Genomic DNA, 25,945 nt, shown 5'->3' with positions numbered 1-25,945 from the left:
TTTTTTCTGTTGCTGAATCACAAACAATTTTAGCTGACAGTGAAGTTGAAGCTACAGACGACCTTATTTTATCTTCGGATTTTTCGATGGATGCAAATGACTCTCCAAGCATAACCGATCAAGCATTTTTATTTTTACTTTAAGCGGTAACACAGTTTTTTTTCGTATCGAAACTCGTTTCTCAGTTTTTTAGTTGACATTATGAACTAGGAAGAGTGCAGTAGAGACGTGTTACTCGATCACAATTTTTGTAACTAATGTGAAAGACAAAACAATAAAACACCCAAAGCGGCTTTTACTATAAACGGAACAACAACATTTAAAAGTATACATACATATGTATTTTATTAATTGGGGTATAAGGTTGCTTTCATTCAACCGATCGCAGCGAAGGCGGCTTGTGTCAAAGTCCTCGACGTTATCATTTAACAACATTACTTTAGGCTAACTTATAATAAGATCTATTTTACTTTTTTATTAGTCCATTTGACAAGAATATTGGGTTGGATACCTATTGGAATAATTTTATTATTATGTATGTACTTATTAGATCCGCGAATAAAAAAATTTTTAGTCGCGAATATAGAAATTGGGTCTCATTTTTTTAATCTGCGAATAAAGGAAGCGCGAATAAGGAGCTTTTACTGTATAAGAAGATATGTTTTGCACCCCTTGCTTTGTTTTTTATGTTATAATTTTTAATTATGTTTGTGTCTTTGCTTACTTAATTAATGCAATCGTGCTTATTGTTTTGTTAAACATAAGAAGTATGAAAAAATTGCAAGATGATACTTGAATGTTTTTTGTTTCTTAATAAGTGTTTGAATACACGAAGGTAAGCAGTACATAGGCAATAAAGTAATATTATTTATTAACACATATTGATGTATAATATATACCTTATACCAAACCGTGTTCGGCTTTTCCCGCAAGATAAACTCGAAACTGGGACAGTTTGGTAACCGTTTTTTCGCTGTTAAAACGGACTTCGAAATACGGATTTTATATTAGCATATAAAACGTATTTTTTACATCCATACATCTGTACATTAAATAGATTTAAAGAAATGTAATAAATAAGCTTACTTTATTCTTCTTCAAGGGACGTTTTATGTGCTGTAGGTATGTAAGTGTTTACAGGCCTGCGCGATTTGTTCCAATTCCTTTTCCTTTCTCCACTCCTGAATTCGGCTGGCTACGAGAATTGTTGTTGTATTATATTTAATATTATTGTAGGTTTGTTCGCACCCGAATATTTGTACTTGTCTAGTTTCAAGGTGCTTTAAAATTTGCGCCTTATTTGTGTTTTAGTTTATTGTTTTTTTGTTTGCTTTCGCGCCCGTTTGTTTTATTGTTTTTGTGATGTAAACTTCTGTATATTTCGGTTTTGTAAATTTATGTTTTTGTCACCGTAGTTTTAGTTTTTTTCCGTTTCACTGCACTTTTTTATTTTTTTTTGTGTTTTTTGTTGTAAATAAGTATAAAAACTTAAATTTTTCTCCCCAGTTTTTCATCTAATTTATATATAATATATATAGCTATTTTATTTTTTTCTGTTTGGAACACTGACCTTTTCGTTCTGTGCTCTTTTCGCTTGATTGCTTTTTTTGTGTTTTTGTTTGTTGACATTTTTTATTAAATTTTGTTTTAGATTCGCACCCGTTTAATTTGTTGGTTTATATTTTGTGTTGAGTTTTCGCGCGTTTATTTGTTGCTGTCATCGTAAATATGTATAAAGTATACAACACAACAGCACAACTGTATGTGTATAAACTTTAAGTAAATATACTGCACTGTATCTTCTGTTGATTCTTTTTTTGTTTATTATATGTATAGTATTATATATACTAAGTATACGGCTATGCTGGTTTCTTTTTGTTCTAGTTGGGTCACTCCGCTGTTGTTTTTTCACTGCACACTTTGTTTTTTTGCTCACCGCACAGGTTTTTGTTTCTCCACTAGTGCCTTTCAGTTAGGCTTGAAGGACTATATTTAATTGGATGCTCAATTTGATGAGAAGCTCCCACCATTAAATGTAAATTGTTGTTAACTTACTTACATCCGCGTTAAGTATTTCATAAACCCACAAATGTAAGTGAAGATTCGATGGACTCAGAATACCAATCATATTTTATTTAATTTTTACAACAAAATTAGATTAATATATAATAAAAGTGATTGTTGATAAACGGGTCCGGTAAACGGAGTCGTACCGAGTCGTATCAGCTGTTGAAGTGAAGGTGATTGCAGCGCGCGATGGGTGTGGGAACGATTTGTGTCGGAATGTAAGGTCACGGCTGATCCAAAATTACGTAGAAACACATGAACGCTGTATCGAAAAGAGAATGTAAACTTGATGGCGATGTGGCGTTTAGGCCCGCAGACGAAGCGAAAATATAGGCACGGATGTGTAAAACGAAGCTTTCTCGTTGTCCATCCTTTTTGTTGAGTGAGTTGGTGTACAGATGTGGTGAGTTGTGTTGTAATACCATCCTGTTGTCAATTGCGCTGTTTTATTAGGATGGTCCAGTTTTACCGGGTAGAGTGGATGGATGCTTAACTCATTTAAACAAGCTGTTTTTCATAACCGCCAACGTCAAATGTCAATTGAATACGTTACATTATTGAAAATAATAATTTTTATTAAAGCAACCATTAAATATTAGGTGGTCAAAAAAGTCTTGCGGTATTTTCGCTAGTTGGCGCTGAAAGCGTGTAGTTCTAGTTTTATTCGTCGCATCGGGTCATGCTATACCTTTTTGGAAAGCTCATTTCACACGCTAACACGATTGATTGATTGCCGTTTCTTTTAAGTCGTTCGTGAGTTATAGCGTCGCAAACATGGAGCAAAATAAAGAGAAAATACGGCATATTTTACAGTACTACTACGATAAAGGCAAAAATGCATCTCAAGCCGCCAATAAAATTTGTGCAGTTTATGGACCCGATACAGTTTCCATTTCCACCGCACAACGATGGTTTCAACATTTTCGTTCTGGTGTAGAGGTGGTCGAAGATGCGCCACGCTCCGGAAGGCCTGTCGTCGAAAATTGCGATAAAATCGATGAATTGTCGAGAGAGACCAGCATAGTAGCAGCCGTAGCATCGGTCAAGAGCTTGGCATGAGTCATCAAAAATTCATTTCAATTTCAATAAAAAAAAAATTCAATAAAAATACCGCAAGACTTTTTTGACAACCTAATATATATTGTATATACATATATTTTTATTATAAAGCATATTTTTTTGCTTCAAGGTTTACCATATATCAGATAGCACTGTATTGGCAAATACAAAATATGGGACATAATACGCTCACTTCAATATTGTAGGGTATATTGCATTGTATGCCTTTACATTTTGTTCCAGTTAGTTTTGCATGTTGTTGAATTTATATATGTTTTTACCCAGGCCCGATCATTCAGCCCTATTCTGCATTTCGATTACGTTCCCGCTCTACGCTCCGTCTGAATCGAAAGTAGGTATTCCGAGTTACGGTGGAATCGAAAGAAAAAGAGGAAGAGCGATAACCTTTTCGAAATCAGCTGTTTGCCTTGGAATGTGTGTAATTGAAACATAATAAAGCAAACAGATACAAATTTGTGGAAAAACTATTGGTGTTTAAATAAAATAAATTAAATATATAATTGCGTAATGGAATCGATAGCCGCGGCGATATTTCTTGAGGAGGACGGCAACATATCCGAGAATGCTGACGCGAAAGTTGAAAGGAGAAGATTGCGGGATATGTGTGATCCATTTCAAATGAGTGACGAATTGTAAGAAATTGAGTTTGAAAGTGATAAATCTTAATTCATTGATTTTATTTAGATTCAAAAAAAACTTTAGACTTAATAAGGACGCATTCAAGTATGTCCTAGATACTTTTGCGGAAGAAACTCAATAAAGTACTTTGACGTCGTTATCTCCGCTTAATCGTGTAGTGGCTGCTTTAAGATTTTTTGCGGAAGGCAGTTACCAACATGGAGTTGGTACTGATTATAATGTCGGAATGGGTCAGTCAACTCTGTCAAAGTCACTGTCTCATTTTCTCGAAGTCATGCAACGAAAGCTTTGCCCTGAGTGGATCAAATTTGACCAGAGTGAAGAGGAAAAAATACAAGCGAAGCAAGAGTTTTATGCGAAGGCTAGTTTTCCAGGAGTCATTATGTGTGTTGATGGTACGCACATAAAAATAGTGAAGCCATCTGAAGAGGGGTTTCTATATTATAATAGAAAAGGTTTTTATAGCATCAATGCTATGGTGGTGAGGAATATAGTAGAGCGGACGATTGGGGTATTGAAGAACCGTTTCCGATGCTTGTTGGGTGCTCGAGAACTACATTACTCACCACACAAAGTCAGTCAAATAATAAACGTTGCCTGTGCTCTCCACAACATTTGCATTTACTACAAAGTGGGAGATTTGAACGCAAATGAATTTAATTTTGAAAGCCGTCAGGAGGAGGAGGAAGAAGAGCAAAGCAGTGACCCCGATTATACTTCCATAGCAAATCGTATTCGAGACAACATACTCGCTACTTTTTAATAAATTTGAGAAACGAGTACAATAATAAAAACATCTTTATTAAATTCAAAATTGTATGTATAAGTTATCGCGAAGAAACGACACACCCTAATTCCCGTCGTAATAAGAGCCTACCACTCTGCACATGTCGCTAAGTCAGCACATTTTGCGTGAGAACATTGGCCAGACATCTAAGTAAACAAACACCATGCACGAGGCGCAAGGTCAGCAAAACGTCAGCAGAGGAGCTACAACGCGATGCGGGTTGGTGGCTTGAGCTAAGTTAGGAATAATTTAAAGGGCACTTTATACTTGACAACTAAGCCGTGATGACGGCAAATAAAATAACTTCAAATTGAATAATACATTTGAATAATTGGCGCCCAACGTGGGGCTCGCGAGTGAAAAGTTTAATAGAAAAATATAAAGTTCTTAACTCGACTCGTGTAACTACGACAGTTGGCTCACTTAAAATCGACAACAATCAACTACTTGGACTCAGCGTGGACTTAAAGAAGAGACAACCTTTGGCCCGATCAATTAACCGGAAGAACCTGAACCTAATTTTAATCTATTCAAATCCAATGGAAGGGTAAGTGAGATGCTCGTTTCCTGGAATAAATATAGCAATAATTGTGAATAAAATAAAGGAAAGTGACAGAACAAAAATTAATGAGTGAAGGTCTGGAAGACCTTTTTAGAAATTTAAAGTTAGGAAGTCAGAAAGCAAATATGAACACGGAACAAATAACCGAGTTAATTAAGGCGGAAGTTAGAAGTGCTTTGGCAGCACAAAGGTTGGAGTTCGATAGGAAGTTAGGAGCAATCCAAAACCAGGTGACAGGCAGCAGGCCAAAGGTAGAAAAATATCTAAAGGTATCTGTAAATCCACTAGTGACATGTGACATAACGCTTGATGCTATCAAATCACTTCCAGAATTTCATGGTCACATAGGCACATATGTGTCATGGCGCGAGGCGGCGCATAACGCTTATGAACTGTTCAAAAGGTACGATGGCAGTGAACGACACTACCAAGCAGTTACCATTTTGAGGAACAAAATAAGAGGGGCTGCCGATGCGGTCCTCTCATCGTTTAGTACTGTGCTGAACTTTAATGCCATTATAGCACGTTTAGACTTTACGTACGCGGACAAACGTCCCGTATATCTTATAGAGCAGGAATTATCTACCTTAAGACAGGGTTCTAGGTCCTGTCTGGAATTCTACGATGAGGTAGAAAAGAAGCTAACGTTACTAGCTAATAAGACTATAATGTCTTACGAGAGTAGCGTGGCAGAAATTATAAACGAGAAATATAGGGCAGATGCCCTAAGAGTTTTCATTTCCGGCTTAAGGAAGCCCTTATGCGACATTCTTTTCGCCTCACGGCCGTCTGACCTTCCGTCTGCTCTTGCTTTAGCACAGGAGGTAGACTCAAACCATGAGCGGTATGCGTTCGCGGCCAATTTTGCTGCCAGGAACGTCGAGGGCAACCACATTAAAAAAAATAATAATATAATTTCAAGCCAGAACAACCATAGGACAAACACTTATGATCCACCCTCAGCTCATAAGAGCCCACACTACTATAGTAATAGGCAGTACAAACCCGGACATGCACCTCATTTTACGGAAAATCAAAGGGTAAATAACGGACGTGACAACGACAGACTAGTCAGAGCGGAACCAATGGACGTTGATCCATCCTTATCGAAATTTAAACACCAATCGTTTGACAGAGACCGAGGTGCCTATCAAGGAAACAGTAATAGAATGCAACAGGGCTATCAACAAAAACGTCCAGCAAATTCTGGACGTTACACAGGACCAAAGATCCAACGTGTTAATCATCTGGAGGAGGAAGTTGAGCTACAGAGTGAATCATTGTACGGTGCAGAAGCCGAACAAGCGGCGGATGACGTAAGTTTAGATCAACTTAATTTTTTAGGGGAAGGTCCCTCCTACCCTGGATTTCAAAGTTCCTAGGAGGGAAAGAAGTGAAACTCCTTATCGATACTGGTGCGTCGAGGAGTTATATGAAACCAACACCGGCTTTAAGGACACAACATTTCAGGGACACATTCTCTGTAAAATCTATTCACGGGGTTACTTCTATCATGGAAAAATGCTACATGAAAATATTTGGCGTAGTGGCAGAATTTTTCATCTTACCGGACTTAACATCATTTGATGGCGTGATTGGGCTCGACATACTAAACAGGGTCCATGCGAACATTGACCTTAAATCGAATACAATAAATCATGATTTTGGTGAGGAGGAAATCTTCTTCATTTCCAGTCATGACGTAAGCCATCTTAGGCTTCAAACAAATCTAGTACCAACAGACGTTAGGGAAGATTTTTCTAGAATGATCAAAAGGATGGCACTACCGTACAATACAAAGGTGATAGCAACAATTCGCACGGAGGACGAAACACCAGTTTACTCAAGATTATACCCGTACCCACTGAGTGTAGCGGATTTCGTGGACAAAGAAATCAAGGATTTGTTAGCAAATGGAGTTATCCGGCCATCAAGATCACCCTTTAACAACCCTATATGGGTGGTAAAGAAAAAGGGGGTAGACGAAAACGGACAGGCGAAGCAGAGATTAGTTATAGATTTTCGGAAACTCAATGAAAAAACTATCGGTGATAAATACCCAATTCCCGACATAACAGGAATTCTTTCCAATTTGGGTGGTAGTAAATACTTCACCACTTTGGACTTAAAATCTGGTTTCCATCAGATTAAACTATTGGAGCGTGATAGGGAAAAAACAGCTTTCTCTGTCAAGAATGGCAAGTATGAATTTTGCCGGTTACCTTTTGGATTAAAAAACGCGCCGAGCATCTTTCAACGCGCCATAGACGACGTATTAAGAGAGCATATTGGGAAAAGCTGTTTTGTCTATGTAGACGATGTTATTATTTTTTCGGAAAACAAACAGCAGCATCTGAAAGATATAGAATCAATTTTAAATGAATTATTTAGGGCCAACATGAGAGTGTCAGTTGAAAAATCCAAATTTTTTAGGACTGAGGTCGAATACCTGGGGTTCTTAGTTTAACAAGGAGGAATAAAAACGTGTCCAGACAAAGTCGACACAATACGAAGTTTCCCTGAGCCCACCACTCTAAGGGGACTCAGATCATTCCTAGGTCTAGCGGGTTATTATAGATGTTTTATAAGGGATTTCGCTAGAATATCAAAACCATTGTCGAGCATCATGAGAGGCGAATACGGTCGAGTTACTGCGTCCCAATCAAAAAAAATCAGAATTGATTTGACGGACGAACAGAAAAAGACCTTCGAAACAATTAAAGAAATTTTAGCGTCAGAGGATGTAACCCTGACGTATCCAGATTTTAACAAACAATTCGACCTAACTACTGACGCGTCGGCTCATGCTATAGGCGCCGTCCTCTCTCAGGAGGGCAAACCGATTACCATGATTTCTCGCACTCTGTCCGGGAGCGAGAAGCATTACGCTACCAATGAAAGGGAATTGTTAGCTATTGTATGGGCATTGAAAGCTCTTAGAAACTACCTGTACGGCGTAACAAAACTTAATGTTTATACTGACCACCAGCCGCTGACCTTTGCGGTTTCGGATAGGAATCCTAATTCGAAAATTAAAAGATGGAAAGCCTTCATAGACGAATGCAACGCAAAGCTAATCTACAAACCAGGAAAGGAAAATGTGGTGGCAGACGCTCTATCTAGGCAACATATAAATGCTTTAGATAACACGAGCATCGAGACAATTCATAGCGAGGAATCATCAACCCATACAATTGAAAGATCGGAAAAACCGGTAAATTGCTTCCGCAACCAGATTATTGTGGAGGTAGGTACAGAACCTCAAAGAAAAACTTTTATAATTTTTGGAAAAAAGACAAGGCATATCATTTCTTACCGAGAAAAAAAGGATTTATTAGAACTTTTACAGGAGGCCGTAAACACAACAGCAGTAAACGCAATACACTGCGATCTGCATGCACTTGCACAGTTTCAGCACGAACTGGTCGAAATGTTTCCAACAGTTAAATTCAGACATACGGAGAAATTCGTTAACGACATTTCGAATCCGAATGAGCAGCAGGAAATTATCGCTGCAGAACATAACAGAGCGCATCGAGCAGCGCAGGAGAACACAAAACAAATTCTAGAGGATTACTTCTTTCCAAAAATGGAGAAAAAAGTTAAACAATTTGTGGGAAATTGTCGAACTTGCTCGCGGGCGAAGTATGATCGGCACCCAAAGAAGCAGCTTATTGCTCAAACGCCCATACCAACATATTGTGGAGAAATTCTTCACATTGACATATTTTCTACCGGGTCCAAGTTCTTCTTGACGTGCATCGACAAGTTTTCAAAATTTGCGATAGTACAGTCGTTGAAATCAAGAACGATAGTAGATGTCAAACCACAGCTCCTTCAGTTACTCAACATGTTTTTCGGTACTCGAATAGTTTATTGCGACAATGAGAAGTCGCTGAATTCACACAGCATCAAAGCTACATTAAAGAATCACTTCAATATCGACATTGCGAATGCTCCACCACTACATAGTACATCAAATGGTCAGGTGGAGCGATTTCATAGCACACTAATGGAAATAGCACGATGCCTTAAACTTGACAAAAATCTTGATGATGTTGAGGAAATTGTCCTTTTAGCTACGATTGAGTATAACAGGTCCATTCACACAGTAACGGGGATGAAGCCCCTTACCGTATTTCGTTCAATTAAAGATGACAACCAAATACCATGCCGCTTAAGAAACGCACAGGAAAGAGAACTAACAACTCATAATAAGAACAGGCAGGATAGGGTGTTCCCTGTTGGAGAAAAAGTACTTGTTAAAAATAACAGGAGACTAGGCAATAAGCTTACGCCTCTTTATACTGAGGAAGAGGTGGAAAAAGACATGGGTACAACAGTTTTAATAAAAGGGAGAAGGGTCCATAAGGACAACCTTCGTTAAACTTAATCTAGAACCTAGGCGTTTCTAATGATAAACAATTAACAAAAAATTTCATATATGTTTTTAGGATTTTCATAATTTTGGCCATATCAATATCGGTAACGACAGGAAGGTTAATCGACTATACCAATGCAAGGTACATTCCGGTGGTCGGTGAGGACCTTGTAATTTGGGAAAATTCAGGACACATCAAGCATGTTACCAACTTGACACTTTACGAATTACTGAGAGACGAGACAATTAATGCCACAGACCACTTTCCTCAGTCACATATGAGGAAGTTACTAGACGCGGACATAAACCAGATAAGTCGACTGATACAAATGATAAACGCTCACCACAGACAGGCGAGAAGCCTGAATGCCCTAGGGACAGTCCTGAAATACATTGCTGGAACTCCTGACCATGACGACTTCAATAGATTAATGAGCACAGAAGAACAGCTAATTAACTCGCAGGACAGACAGTTTACCATAAACACTCAAGTACAGAAAGAAATCAATAACCTTACCATTACAGTAAATAAAATCCTGAAATTAACAAAAGAAAGAGAAATAAACACCGGTCACCTTTATGACATACTACTGGCTAGAAACAGAGCAATTATTACAGAATTAAATAACATTATAACAGCTGTCACTTTCGCCAAAATTGGGGTCTTAAGTCCCATTCTCTTAGACAGTAACGAAATAAATTTCATAACAGGAGACGAGCACTTCACTGACCTTACCGTGGCCGATGTTATGGCAGTAGCTAGAATTAAGATATTACAGTATAATAACATAATTTACTTTTTAATAAGATATCCGATTCCTATGTTTAGATGTAAGAAAATTACTATTTTACCGGTAGCTCATGGCCACCAAATCCTGCACCTAGAAGAATCCATCTTAGCCAAGTGTTATAACCATACCGTAGCCGTAAAGAACTGCAGCGACACAACACCAACGTTTTGCTTACCATCTCCGACTACATCATGCGCTCTGCAACTACTGACTCGCAACACCGCTAATTGCAGTACAACATTTAACAACCTCACACCAATTTCACCGATAAGTGACGGCCTTGTTGTCATCAATGACCAATTGGCTGTCATCGAGGAAAATAATGAGGTCCCTATTACGGTCAACGGAACATACCTCGTGGTCTTCAAAAACAACGTAAAGATTAATGGTACGACTTTTTATAACGAAAATTCTACATTGCCTCTAAAACCTGAAACTCCATGGGCTTCTACAATCAACTTGACGCAGCACACAGAAATATTAAGCGCTTCTTACCTTCACCATGTGAATCTAGAGAATGTTCAAAGGATCAATCACCTGCAGCGATCAATCCATTATGGCCACGTTACAGGTTTCTCAGCCATTGGTGTCTTATTAATCATGGCATTCACTGTTTACGTCCTTCTCAGGATAAGGAGGACCAAGAGAGAGATTATCATAGCCAGGTCCGTTGAAACTGCAATTAAAACCGCTTCTTTGAGGACCGAGGACGTTCCCCATTTAGAAGGGGAGGAGTTATCGCGAAGAAACGACACACCCTAATTCCCGTCGTAATAAGAGCCTACCACTCTGCACATGTCGCTAAGTCAGCACATTTTGCGTGAGAACATTGGCCAGACATCTAAGTAAACAAACACCATGCACGAGGCGCAAGGTCAGCAAAACGTCAGCAGAGGAGCTACAACGCGATGCGGGTTGGTGGCTTGAGCTAAGTTAGGAATAATTTAAAGGGCACTTTATACTTGACAACTAAGCCGTGATGACGGCAAATAAAATAACTTCAAATTGAATAATACATTTGAATAATTTATACATATGTACTATTCGTATATTAAAAAATAATTTGCATTGAGTGCATTTCACAAATTGTTACTTATTTAAAGATAATAAATTGAATTCAGTTCATTCACAGCAGTTCTGTTCACAGCTTCATTCTTAAGATAATTATAACAAAAAACTAAAAAAAAAGTTCAGGTACAAAATTTAGGTTATTTACTAAATTACTCCGAATCAGATTTATAATTTGGATCTAACTTTAGCATCCGGAACTTTATTTCCACTTTTTCCCTTAGCAATTCTTCCTTCATTTTATTGTGTCGTTTCTGTTCTTGTAGTTGCTTCACTGCGGTGTCCGCCATACATTCTAAAGAACGATTCATGCGACGTAAATATGTCACCACTTCTTCCATTTTATTAACTGCAGCTTCATTATGGTTTTTGGTGTCCTCGTAGAATTCTTTTTGGAGAGCTATTTGTTCTTTTAGTAAGGAAGAAGCGCTCTCCTTATCAGTTCTTCTTTCTCTGCGCTGGCTGCTAACTCTGCTGCATGAAGGAATTTCATTTCGATCCTCCGAACATGCGGAAATGTCCATTTCGGAAGTTTGGGCAACGTCTTGTACCTGCGCACTATCGCCATAAGCCCGCGCACCTCTTATTCCACTTGTACAAGTTTCCAACCCTGTCAAAGCTATAACCTTCTCCTCAAGTGGGCTTATAGGTTGCAACCGACATTGACCTCCACCAGTGCTCATTATTTCCTTTTTATTTGCAGACAGCTTGCGTTTTATATAGCACTTCCAGTCAATCCACACCTGTAACAAAACGTTTGAAGTATTTAAAAAATGTATTTTCAGTAGTACAATACCTTTCTCCATGTACTAGAGTCTTTTGAAGGTGGACCAAGTGCATTTAGGTCATTTGCAATCTCCTCCCAAAACTCCTTCACTTCTTCCTTCGGTCGCTGTTGGAAGCCCTGCGCAACATCTCTTTTGGTTGCCATTATATCAGCCAATTTTTCATACTGTTCTGGTGTTGTTGTTTTTGACCTACAAATATATCAAGCATATATATATTAAAGCACAAAAAACTTCAATAAATCATGTTGGTGACTTTTAAACTATCAACAACAAATTTTACTTACATTTTTGGGAAAATTATATTTTAAAAGTACACTAAAACCAAAATATGACCGCTCTACGCCAACAAAAGTTCAACTTACAAAAACGGAACTACGATCGTAATGTAGAATACATAAAATCGGAAATTTCGAAGATTGATCGAAACTAATCGAAACGCAGAATACCAAAGTTGCCTAACTGAAAAAATTTCGATTCGAGTCGAAATGCAGAATAGGGCTGATTAGTTTTTGTTTATATTTTGCTTTTGGGGTTGTAGTCTGATTTGTGTTTTTTGTTTGTTTAAACAGTTTTGTATGTTTTGGTTTCATGGCACTTTGTTTTTGCCCCTTTATCCACTTTTTACACACCGAATACGTATGTAAGTTAAAAAACGTTTACTTAGTTTTTATAAAAAAAAAGTTTTTCGGGAGCTATGCTCCTTTATTGAATTCCGCTTAAGAACTAAAGTTTACATTTAAATATACTTAACTCTAGACCTATGTTTGCCGCTGCAACGAGTATGGAGTTTGCTGACGCTGCGCTTCCCACAGGTTCTCACTACACGTGTCGCACTCTCAGCGATTTAGTGCTGTCATATTATATTGCCTTGTATCATATGATATTAATGCATCATATGATAGTTTTTCAATGTGTGGGGTGCTAACTTGTATACGTTTATTATATTTATTTTTCGTTTATGCTTTATACAATTTTTTATTGTTTCACTTCACTTCACTTTCTGTTTTATAATGCATAGTATGTATATATGGAAATAAATGTATTTATATATACATATGTATGTATGTATTTTGTTAACCACTCTTTCATTTTTGTTACGGCATGTTTATATGTATAGATATAGTAGGTAGTTATGTCTAGTTTTTGCGTTTTAACAATTTTAGAACAAACAAATTAGGGCCACTCTGGCTGTTTCAAGTTTGCACCATGACTTAAAATGCAAAAATTCATTCCTAACAAAAACCTATAATTTATAACATTAGCCTACAAAAAAAAATTTTTGGTCTGGTGCAGGTGTTTTCTCGTATCAACTTACAAAATACATCCAAAATCAGGTATAAAATCTTAGGCCCAAAATGCGTGCAGGCCAAGGTAATTTAAACAGATTTAAAAAAAATATTTTAAACTTACCTTCCTCAACAATTTAATAGCGAAATATGTCTTCATGTAAAATGGCAACTGGCACAGGGTTGCAATTATTTTTTTACGTGTCATTGTGCGAAAATAAACATGGGTTTTTTATGATAGACATTTTACAGCCATTGCAAATATATTTCAGCGTGTGCATTGTCGTTGTGTCGTTACACTAATTGGAAAATTCGTGCAATACGTGCACCGTCGCGGATGGAGTCATGTGTAGAAGTTCACGCAAGTGAAGAAAGTTCTCTGATCGCCAATCTCTTGGGAGTGATCAGAAACGATTCTTTTACATATGGCTCAAGCAGCTCACGACTTCCAGTTTTAAACCAAGTATCCTCAGGGTAGCCTAAGGCATTCGTTCGAGGGCGAGCTAAAGTGAGAAGGCGAAATATCTCCTACACAAGGTTTTGCGCTGGGTTTGGGACCCGCCATGTAAAAAACGCCCCCAATGAAAAGATACCAACTGCCTCGGATGAGAGACCCCCATTCGTCAACAACTCGGTATAAAAAAACTGTGGATCGGCATTTCGAACTTCTTACGTAGAGCTGCAACCGAAAACATTGGTTTTCGGAAAATGCAAAAGGACAGCTGGTACAAAAAGGAGTGCCGTTTCGCAAAGGAGAGAAAACAGGCTGCCTACCTCGCAATGTTACGATCGACCACAACGCGTGCAGGATGGGATAGATACCGAGAGCTGAAGAGCTAAGCGAGACGCATTTGCAGACAGAAAAAGAGGCCGAAATGGGAGAGTATGAAGAGCGTGACAAGTTGGTCGACAGGGGTAATACCTCGAAAACTCTACGAAAAAATGCGGCGGCTAATAGAAGGTTTCAAGACCAGAGCATACTCTTTTAGAACCCAAGGAGGTGACCTAGTAACCGATGCCCAGACCATACTAAAATTATTGAGGGAACACTTCTCCAGCCTGCTGAATAGCAGTGAAAGCATAACGCCAGTAGAAGGCGAACCAGATTTTCCAATCGATGACGATGACATAGTCGTTCCATTGCCTGACCATGAAGAAGTTCGAATAGTAATCACCCGTCTGAAAGACAACAAAGCGGCGGGGGCCACTGGATTCAAACACGACGGCGAAGAATTGATAAGGAGCATGCATCAGCTTCTTTGTAGAATATGGTCGTATGAAAGCATGCCCAGCGATTGGAATTTTAGTATGCTATGTCCAATGCACAAAAGGGAGACCTCACAATCTTCGCCAACTGCCGTGGGATAAGCCTCTTCAATATCGCGTATAGGTTCTATCGAGCGACCTTTTTCCCTTTTGCTTTTTCCGGCATCCCTCCCCTTTCCATAGATAAATCTACCATTGCTCTAGCTTGTTTAGTTCGCCTGCTGCGTCAAGTTCAAGGAACTCATTTTGAGTCGATTACGGACCCGGATTACGGCCGTGACGAGGGTACTCGCGGACATCCCAATCGAAGCGTTCCAGAAATGTTACGAAGCATGGAAAACGCGCTGGAATCGCTGTATAGCTGCCCAAGGGGATTACTTTGCAGAGTTGTAGAATAGTTTTCAAATATACGCTTTTTATGGAATCAGTCTCATTACTTAATTGTCATACACATATATACTTACATATTACGCACAAAGTTTATTTTCTTTGTTTATTCTTTCTTGCTCTTCTAATGTGGATCATTTACAATGCGTAACCAGCTGTCAAAATTACTTGAAGAAATAATGTGTTTTTTTCTTGAGCAATTACTTGAGAGCTGGATACGGACCTTAAACAATCTACCTTTTTCAACGATTAGTGTGCTAAGTGATTTTTAAATTACTAAATTTACCTACAAAAAATAAAACAAAATAAAAGTGAAGTGTGAAGCTATTTCAATGTTTGGAGTGTATGTTTAAATGTACAAAATGAAATATGTGAAAAAGTTTCTCAAACATTGAGAAATTCTATGTGTTATTAACACAAATTTTTGAATTTTTAATCGGAGAAGTTCCGCTATCTGCACATACCCCATTTATATCCAAATTCGTTATTTTATCCGACCACCAAGGTAATTGAAATCGTGCCCTGCGCTTGGCTCGGCTTTAAGCTCTGCGGGATAAAGCGCTTAATCAATCATAGATATCAAGTGCTTAATTTATTGATTAAGGACGTAGTCCTCCAACAGCCGTATAATAGAATAGCCATAATTGTGATTCCGATAGCAAGCAGATATTTTAATATATTACTTCCTTAAATTATAGTATAAAATGGTTATAACAACAAATTTTATGTACTTGGCTGTATTAGGACTATAAATTATTTCACCATTTATTATTATTTTTTTTTTTTCAATTTGAATTTATTTTTGCCATTTTTGACGCGAGAGTAACAAAACCTTGGGAAGTTATTTTATATTTTATTCTAATTACACTGATAAACATCAATCCACTTGTTTTTTTGTGGAATGAATAGAACAAAGTGTTTATCAAATTATTGGGTGTAAAAATTGCCACAAATGCAGAAATTTTTTTAAAGGATTTTTGTTAAAAAAACAGCGATAGATATATTATTGTTATATTATTTTATAAACCAAAGGGTACCTCAAAATGTTACTGCCGATGGAACTGGCACTCCACTTGCCTTGGTACCGTTTCTCCATAGCAGAAATGTCTTGGTGAAAACTTTCCCCATAGTCGTCACCTAAGGCCTCTAAATTTTCGGAGAACGAATCTAGATGTGGGTCCAGAAAGTGAATTTTAAGGGACATGTTGTAACCCATTTTTATAGGCAGTAAGTAGTTCAGTCACAATATCTTTGTAATTGTCAGCTTCCACATTTCCAAGAAATTTTTAACAACGCTTTTAAAGGTTCGTATTTCAGTTTCATTGATCATTTCTTCAAATGTTTTATCTTTCATTAGTTTTTTTATTTGCGGAACGACAAATATGCCCTCCTTAATTTTTGCTTTACTGACTGTTCATACCAAATGAACACATCCCTGCATTGTCCTCCTAACTCGTCTAAATACGAATTAGAGGACAATGCAAAAAACACCCAACAGCGCCAACATAACAGCGAAGTACCCAACAAATCGAAAAAACACAATAAAACGAATCACCAGAGCGGACGGACATTCAGGCGCCAAAAGCAGCAGCAATATCAGCAGCAATAACAACCACAGCAGTAAAACCAGCAGCAGCAGTATCAGCAGCAACAACAGAATAAAAGATCTCAACGCGGGAGTCAAAAACCATATCAGGTTACATTTAAATATTGTTACAAAAAGTAGTATTAAGTTGTATTTGTATTACTATATGCATCCCTGATTATGAACAATAGCTGTAGGTATATGGAATAGCATTTGTCTTGTTGTAGACATCTGGCGCCGCACTGTCTGCTTGTCTAGTTAAACAATTGCTGAGTCTGGTGCCGCGACTGTCTGCTTGCGTCTGGCGCCGTATAGCCGTATGTTCTGGTAATTTCCAGACGGGATATTCTAGAAGGACACGTCGGCATCAGCGAGAAGTGCGTGGCTATAGCCGTATGTTCTGGTAATTTCCAGACGCGATATTCTAGAAGGACACGTCGGCATCAGCGAGAAGTGCGTGGCTATATAAGCCGTGGCAGCGCCAACGTAATCAATCAGTGCTAAGAGTAAACTGCTATAGTGTAGACGAGTTGTGAAATAAAGAGTTGTTGAATTAAATTAAACAGTGTTGATTTTATTTGTCAATCCAGAGATACGAACCTAACAAAGTAAACTAGCAAGCAGTAAAATCGTAACAATATAATTAAATTTATACTAATTGTAATTATATTCATAAGACCACACATAATTATACCCACCCACATATAATCACACACTTGTGTAGATCACCTCATACACACACATATTTTACATTTATTCAAATACACAAATTGAATTATTACCCGATTTCTAATAGTTTTTATTTTATTTGGCACACCGGCAAATATAGCGTCGACAACCCCGACATTTTGGTCCTTCGAGCCGGATTAGCGCCTCATAAAATAAACCCACCCAATTCAACATCATTTGGAATAAAAGGATTTCGGAACATCAAGATTTGTCCATATATTTTCACCAACCCAATCAACTATATTTTGGATCCTCCGGAATAATATTCACCTACCCAACAACCACCATCTTCAGGATATTCACCCACCCAATCATCCACTTTATCATCAAACCCATACGTGGAAAAATTGTAAGTACCCAAACTCCAATTTATTTAAAATATTGTGATATACATAAATTAGTGCAAATCGGAATAAAACGGCAAAGTGAAACAAAAACAAAATTCATATTCTATTCTAAAGTAAATCTTTTGCTTAACCGGTATTAAGCACAAAGTATTTGCTAACTTTGTTATTGCCATATTCCGCTTTGCACCTTACCCGTTGACATACATACATACATACGCAGATAATTTTTGAGAGCCAAGTAGCGTGGCTTTGGCACCCACCCGTACCTACGCGTACATATGTTTTATTGCTTTACCCGCTCAACTAACAACGAACTAACGTTGACTGCAAGTGTAGTGTGAGCAAGCGAAAACAGACCCGGTAGGAAAAATTTCAAAAGACCCATTAGGAAATTTTTCGTTCGTCGGAATTTCACCCATTATATTTGCGGTTCAAAATAAACACATAGAACAAAAAAAAAAATAATAAAGTCGTTGCTTATTATTCAATTAAAATTCAAAACTAAATAAAGAATTAATTTATCAAATTTATTATTTGTTTTATTTAAATTTAATTCGTCGTCATAAACCCGGTTAAGTGATTTTTTAATAATAATGGAAGAATTTAAATTTTGTATTTCCGATTTGTTCGAATACATTGAGGAACATTACGACACCCAACCCGAAGATGAACCCCACAAAAACCCGGTGAAACTATTGATTTTGCAAAAATCAAAGAAAAATTTAAAAAGGGTCATCAATTATATTTAAAATGCTTAGGATCCATCAATCAAGCTATTGATGATCTCAAGACCCCAACCCCAGTAATAAAGCAACGAGTTTCCGAGGAATATACATCGCGGGATATAGGACCCTCAATTCACATACCCCCTTGTGATACGGACATATTTTATGGAGATTTCGCAACCTGGCCTTCATTCCGAGATATGTTTACGGCTATATACCTAAACAATCACAAAATCAGCAACGTGGAAAAACTGTTCCATTTGATTCAAAAAACCCGAGGAGAAGCAAGAGCAATTGTTAAAAATACACCCTTAACAAATGATGGTTTCCTGGTGGCATGGAGAGACCTGGTATCCCAATACGAGAACAAACGAGTTCAGGTCAACGCGCAATTGAAGATTTTATTCAACTTACCCCAAGCAACCCAAGAAAGTGGAAGCGCGATCAAACACCTTCAGAGGACCGTCAACAATTGCCTCACAAATCTACACAACGTTTACATAGACACTAGTAGCTGGGACCCCATCTTAATCTTCTTATGCGGATTGAAATTACCCAAAACCCTACTTCATCAATTCGAGGACACCCTAGAAGATAACTCGGAAATACCATCCTGGAAAACTTTCGACGCGTTTCTCACTTATCGATATAAATCTTTGGAAGCAGTCGGAAATCTAACTGAACCCGTTCCAGTGACCCAATCCGACAGTGGATCCCATAGGAAAGGAAAAGACAGGAAGTTCAGCACATTTCACGCTAATGTTTCTGGAACTTCGACCCTGGATTTTTCACACGCTAGCGCACACCCAGTTAGAGGCAACAACCTTTCAAAAAAGCCTCAAGACATTGAAAGTTGTAAGCTTTGTAGAACACAACATTCAATTCGAGAATGTCCAAAGTTCTTACAAATGAATGTTGAGACCCGAATAACCACAATAAAAAATAATGGTTATTGCTTCAATTGCCTTGCATTATCTCACAGTTTCAGAGATTGCAAGAGCAAATATTTTTGTAGAATATGCAGAAAGAAACATAACACACTTCTGCATAGGGATACACCAACCCGTTCCCAATCCCCCCCGCAAGGATCAAGAGCCTCAAACCCGCCTCTTGACCCAAACACCAGTAGTACCTCCCAAACCCTTAATACCAATATAAATCCGCAAGCCTACACAACCCTCTTACAGTCCACTAAAACTCAAGACCCTCAAAACTTTAGTGGGAAGCAGATTTTGTTAGGTACTGCTGTAGTCCAAGTTTTATACAAAGGGCAAATATTCACAGCTCGCGCACTAGTCGACTCCGGGTCAAAAGCCACTTTTGTTTCAGAGAAATTCCAGAGAAAATTGGACATACCCACGTTCAGGAGAAATGCACAAGTGACTGGATTGAACAACACCGCGTCGGCAACACCCTCCAAAATTTGTGAACTTACCCTTAGTTCACCGACAAGAAAGGAGTTTAAGATAACAACACACGCGTTTATCTTAAAATCTTTAACCGATAATTTACCCACTCACTCACTTAGTACGATCATCACTAATACAGATTTCGGTTTTAGTTTAGCTGACCCTCACTTTTATAAACCCAGACCAGTGGACATATTGATCGGAAGTGACCTGTACCCACAAATAATTCTCAGTGGTGTACGGAAAAATGTCCTTGGGACCCTTCTAGCCCAAGAAACGGAATTCGGATGGATTTTATCCGGACCCACACCAGAAAAACCCTTATCACCCTCGATAATCTCATTTTTCAATAAGATGACCCCAGACAAGTTGCTCACACAATTTTGGGAAGTTGAAGAAGTTCCAAGGAAGCCTCTACCATCAACTTCAGATAAAGTTTGTGAGCAAATTTATAAAAATACGACCCACAGAAACTCAGATGGGCGCTATGTGGTAACATTACCCTTTAAAACCCCAGACAACATAGAATTGGGCAACTCAAGACACATAGCTCTAGGTCAATTTCTTAGAAATGAAAAGTCATTGTCGAGAAAACCCGAAATAAAAGCGGAGTACGACAAGGCCATCAACGAGTATGTGGAACTCGGTCATATGACCAAAGTTGAATACGACCCTGCGGATAATACGAAAAAGTATTATCTGCCACATCACGCAGTCATTAAACTGGATCGCATAAAGACTCAACTCCGAGTGGTATTCAACGCTTCATGCCCCACCTCGAACAGGAACAGCCTCAACGATGTACTACATACTGGACCCACTCTACAAGCAGACCTCGTAATCCTAGTAGTAAAATGGCGAATGTTTCAAATCGTATTCAACGCAGATATCCAAAAAATGTATCGTCAAATACTCGTTGAAAGCAGACACACTCCGTTTCAAAGAATCTTATTTAGGAAATCCTCTAACGACCCTATAGAAGACTTTGAATTACAAACTGTTACGTTTGGTATTAACTGTGCTCCATTTCTAGCTATCCGTACCCTCCTTAAATTAGCGGATGATGTACAAGGAACCCACCCACTGGCAGCAGAGATACTTCGAAACGGAATGTATGTTGATGATGTACTTGCAGGAGCACATGACGTACTAACAGCGATATTGGCACGAGATGAACTCACTTCATCCTTGAAGTCCGCAGGATTTGCTCTACGCAAATGGACCTCAAATGACCCAAAAATTTTATCTGGAATCCCACAGGAACATCTATTGGATACCAACTCACTCAGTTTACCAGAATCCAATAACACAAAAACACTAGGACTCAGATGGAATGCAAAAAAAGATGCGTTCCTTTTTCTCATCAACCCTATTCAAGATAAAACCTCGTATACTAAAAGAGAAGTACTATCGATTATAGCAAAATTGTTCGAGCCAGCTGGTTGGCTCAGCCCCGTTGTAGTCACAGCAAAAATAATAATGCAACAGATATGGCTGGATAGATCCGATTGGGATGAATGTCTGAAACCCTTAACCCTCCATCGATGGAAAATATTCATAAAGGACTTAAATCTCATTGAAATCTCATTGAAATTCCTCGATGGACCCACTTTTCGACATCGGCGATCATCAATTTTCATGGATTCTCTGACGCGTCTGAAAAAGCTTACGCAGCAGCCCTATATATCAGTGTTTCTACAAACGCAAATACCTGGACAATCCTTTTGGTATCCAAGACTCGTGTGGCCCCAATAAAAATCATATCATTACCAAGGCTAGAACTTTGTGGAGCTGTTCTTTTGGCGAATCTAGTGGATGCGACCCTACCCCAACTAAGTATAACCCAATACCGTACTCACCTTTGGACGGATTCCACAATTGTTCTTTCATGGCTTAGCAAACCCACACAAGAGGATATCCTGGATAGATTCTCTTCCTTACCCAAAACCATTCGAGTTGTAGCATATTTGTTCAGATTCTGTTCGAATGCGTCACCCAATAAATCACAGCAGTCATACACAACGTTGGAAATAACACCAGAAGAGTTCAACACTACCCGCACGAAGCTAATTGTTTTATCCCAAAAGAAGTATTTCCAGGAAGAGTATGAAGCCTTAACCCAAAAAATCAGCATAGCCAAAAAAAGTACAATTTTGACACTAAACCCTTTAATCGATCCCAAAGGAATAATGCGAGTTAATGGTCGGTTGAGCAATTCAGCGGCATTATCATACAACGAGCGTTATCCGATTATACTACCCTATAGCAGTCGATTAGCCAAACTACTCACCCAATTTACCCATTTAATAACCCTTCATGGCGGCAACCAGCTAGTCTTACGACTTATGCGTTCGGAATTTTGGATACCGAAGCTGAAAACCCTCATCAAGTCTACCATTCATCAGTGCAAAACTTGTGTTCTGCACAAAAAGCGTAACACTACTCAGATAATGGCAGCACTACCCGCAGAACGTACCACCTTAACCCGTCCATTCGCAGCAACAGGAATCGATTTCGCCGGTCCTTATGACATAAAAAATTACACCGGCAGAGCATGTCTGATCACAAAAGGTTATGTATGCGTATTTGTTTGTTTTGCAACCAAAGCAATACATCTAGAGCCAGTAAGTGATCTCACCACCAACGCATTCATGGCCGCATTCGCACGTTTCTTTTCCAGGCGCGGATGTCCCGCCGATCTCTATTCGGACAATGGTACTAATTTTGTTGGAGCGTCTAAGCTTTTAGTTAAAGATCGGCGAGAATTCATGAAGTCATTGAAAACTCAATTAACAACTAGTAAAGCGCACCAAAACATCAACTGGCACTTTAACCCTCCAGGAGCTCCACACATGGGTAGACTCTGGGAAGCAGGAGTGAAAAGTTTAACGAGCCACTTGAAAAAGGTGTCTCAGAACCAGAAATTCACTTTCGAAGAACTAGCTACCCTTTTAACCCGAATCGAAAGTTGCTTGAATTCTCGCCCTTTAAGCCCATTAAGTGAAGACCCAACAAATTTAGAACCTTTAACTCCAGGCCATTTCTTAATAGGTACCCCTTTATTAATCCCAGCAGAACCCAACTTAGAAGATGCACATCTAAGCACCGCACAAAGATGGCAAAAACTGAAGATACTCCATCAACACTTCTGCAAACGATGGAAAGAAGAATATTTGAAAGAACTCCACAAAAGATATAAGTGGAAATACCCTCAACGCAACGTAGACGTTAACGATATGGTAGTTACCGTCCATCAAAACGAGCACACAAACACGTCGCCTGTGGATTGTGTAAAAAAGACCATAGACTGGTAACGTGTTCAAAATTCACCAAAATGAACATTCACGAAAAGCTTGACGCAGTTAATAAATACAAGTACTGCGTCAATTGCTTGGCCAGATCGCATTCCACCCAAAAGTGCACAAGTAAAAAACGATGTGCCACGTGTAATGGGGAACACCATTCAACCCTACATGGACACCCCAGGCTGTTCTGCAAAGAGCAAAAGAAAACAGCAAAAGGCGAAGAACGATTACATAAACAAGAGGATCTACCCACGTTACTGGCCAAGCCGACCCTCACACCAACAGTCATGGTCAAAATTAAACACGATGGCAAATGGAACAAAATACGAGCCATAGTCAACCCAACCCGAAAAGTGACTGTAATTGCATCAGAACTGGTGCAGAGATTGCGGTTATCAAAAACGTACCTCGACTCACATCGTATATGTAAAGTCGTCATAGGATCGTTAACTGATTCCGACTGGCATGTCGAAGTTAACTGCCTATTGACGTACGATATACCGACCCGACCCTATAATCGTGACTTAAGTGGCGAAATCATTAAGAAGTTCGACCACTTAGTCCTAGCCGACCCTACATTCTGGAAAGACGATAAAATCATGTTGGAATTATTCAACCCCGATAACAGCACCGTGATCGCACAAAACACCGCACTCGGTTGGACTTTAACCGGTGCTTGTGCGATTTAAACCCAAAGTATACCTCCAACCCGTTTATAACAATACTCATTTACCCAATTTAAAATAGATCTAAAAATCTTTTTATTCGCAGACACTGCAAGGCGGCCGGGATGTTCATACCAAATGAACACATCCCTGCATTGTCCTCCTAACTCGTCTAAATACGAATTAGAGGACAATGCAAAAAACACCCAACAGCGCCAACATAACAGCGAACAGCCAACAGCGCCAAAAGCAGCAGCAATATCAGCAGCAATAACAACCACAGCAGTAAAACCAGCAGCAGCAGTATCAGCAGCAACAACAGAATAAAAGATCTCAACGCGGGAGTCAAAAACCATATCAGGTTACGTTTAAATATAATTAAATTTATACTAATTGTAATTATATTCATAAGACCACACAAAATTATACCCACCCACATATAATCACACACTTGTATAGATCACCTCATACACACACATATTTTATATTTATTCAAATACACAAATTGAATTATTACTCGATTTCTAATAGTTTTTATTTTATTTGGCACACCGGCAAATATATCGTCGACAACCCCGACACTGACTCTTGGAAATTTTTGTTTCAAATACAAAAACCCTCTTCCATTTCTGTCCATAGCCTTAACAAAATTCTCCATTAAATCCAATTTAATATGCAAAGGTGGTAGTAATGCCTTTTAGGGATCAACTAGAGGTTCACTGCTGACGTTTTTTTGTCCCGGAGTGAGTGCCTGATGTAATGACAGTCTCTCGCACAGCTGTCCCATCCGCAAAGGAAGCAATAATATTTCGTATATCCTAGTTGCAGTCAAAGAAGAAGGGCTATTACTTTTAGGTCTCCATAAAAAATTTAAAATTTCGAAGATAGGGCGTAAAAGATTGAGTGTAGCCTTTGCTGTATGGCACGTAGCGCCGTCCTGCTGGAACCAATGTTGTCCAAGTCTTCCTCTTCAATTTGCTTGAAGAAAAATTCGGTTAACATTACGCGATATCGCTCACCATTGATGGTTACGGTTCCTTCTTCATTTTCGAAGAAAAATGGGCCGATGACCAGACCAGACCAAAATCCGCACCATACAGTGATTGGTGCTGGGTGCATTGGCCTCTCGACGATTACGTGCGGGTTTTCTGTGCCCCCAATGCGACAATTCTGCTTGTTAACGTAACCATCGAGGTGGAAATGAGCCTCGTCCGAAAAGATGGTTTTTCGGTAAAATTGACCATCCTCGGTCAAACCAGAGAATGTGAAGTATAGAGAAGGTGCAGGTTCGACTGCGAACATTTGTTAGATTTTGTGCACGGAATTCGCCGCATTTGTTAACATTGAAGGTCGCAATTCGCCTCATAATTTTAACATTTTTTACAATTCTCTCACATATTATAACCGAGAATATGAAGAGACAGACATATATGTATGTATTTTACGGCATATGATGACAAGGCATATATGCCGAAGCAGAGAATATGAAGAGACTCCCAACGAAGAATTTCACATACCCAAGAATATGAAGAGACATAAATATATGTATGCATGAATATGAATATGAAGACATAAGCATACATATGTATGCATGCTCCTATATTTTCATGCTTCAATTTTTGCTTTCAACTTGGGAATCGCAATGTATGCAAATATGTGTGCTTTTGCGTTTTGCCGTCGGCACATCCCGATTGGCATGTACAAATAATTATGATATGAGTATAATTTCTTTGATATTCTATAGGAAATATGAATGTTCCATTTTGTATGGAAATATGTATGTAGAACTTTTTTTATTTTTGATTTATTATTTTTCAAATTATTTAATGTTAATTTGATCTTATTTTACAATAAGTCATTTTAAGTAAATAAAAGATTTACCTAAACATTATGATGATATAGTATTCTTGATTCATGTTAGCTTCAACGAGGATTTTCTTTTATACGCAATGTGCGAATATCAAGAATTTCGTTTTGCCGTCGGCATTTCAATTTCCTATGCTTAAATTTTTGCTTTAAACCAAGAAATCGCTTGTATGTATGTGCAATATATGTATGCCTTTGCGTTTTGCTGTCGG

At 38.5% G+C, this 25,945-nt stretch overlaps 2 protein-coding genes across 2 annotated transcripts in view; one reads left to right on the top strand and one right to left on the bottom strand.

Moving 5' to 3' along the window:
• The window catches only part of LOC125775363 (uncharacterized), a 727,609-nt gene that overhangs the window by 156,729 nt on the left and 544,935 nt on the right, over positions 1-25,945 (top strand). The gene's annotated exons all lie outside the window — the stretch shown is intronic.
• On the bottom strand, positions 11,528-16,318 carry LOC125777712 (uncharacterized). The gene is made up of 3 exons (XM_049453002.1): positions 16,140-16,318; positions 12,172-12,352; positions 11,528-12,118 (listed from the first exon to the last, which is right to left on the bottom strand). The coding sequence occupies exons 1-3, from the start codon at positions 16,316-16,318 to the stop codon at positions 11,528-11,530; spliced, it is 951 nt and encodes a 316-aa protein (XP_049308959.1).

Source organism: Bactrocera dorsalis, chromosome 1 (assembly GCF_023373825.1).
Source record: "Bactrocera dorsalis isolate Fly_Bdor chromosome 1, ASM2337382v1, whole genome shotgun sequence".
Classification (NCBI taxonomy): domain Eukaryota; kingdom Metazoa; phylum Arthropoda; class Insecta; order Diptera; family Tephritidae; genus Bactrocera; species Bactrocera dorsalis.
This window is presented reverse-complemented; position numbering and strand designations above follow the sequence as displayed.

Coding starts and splice junctions, on each gene's coding strand:
- LOC125777712 (XM_049453002.1), bottom strand. CDS start 16,318: ATGGGTTACAACATGTCCCTTAAAATTCACTTTCTGGACCCACATCTA. Junction 12,353..16,139: donor ATCGGCAGTAACATTTTGAG/GTACCCTTTGGT, acceptor ATATATTTGTAG/GTCAAAAACAACAACACCAG. Junction 12,119..12,171: donor ACTCTAGTACATGGAGAAAG/GTATTGTACTAC, acceptor GTTTTGTTACAG/GTGTGGATTGACTGGAAGTG.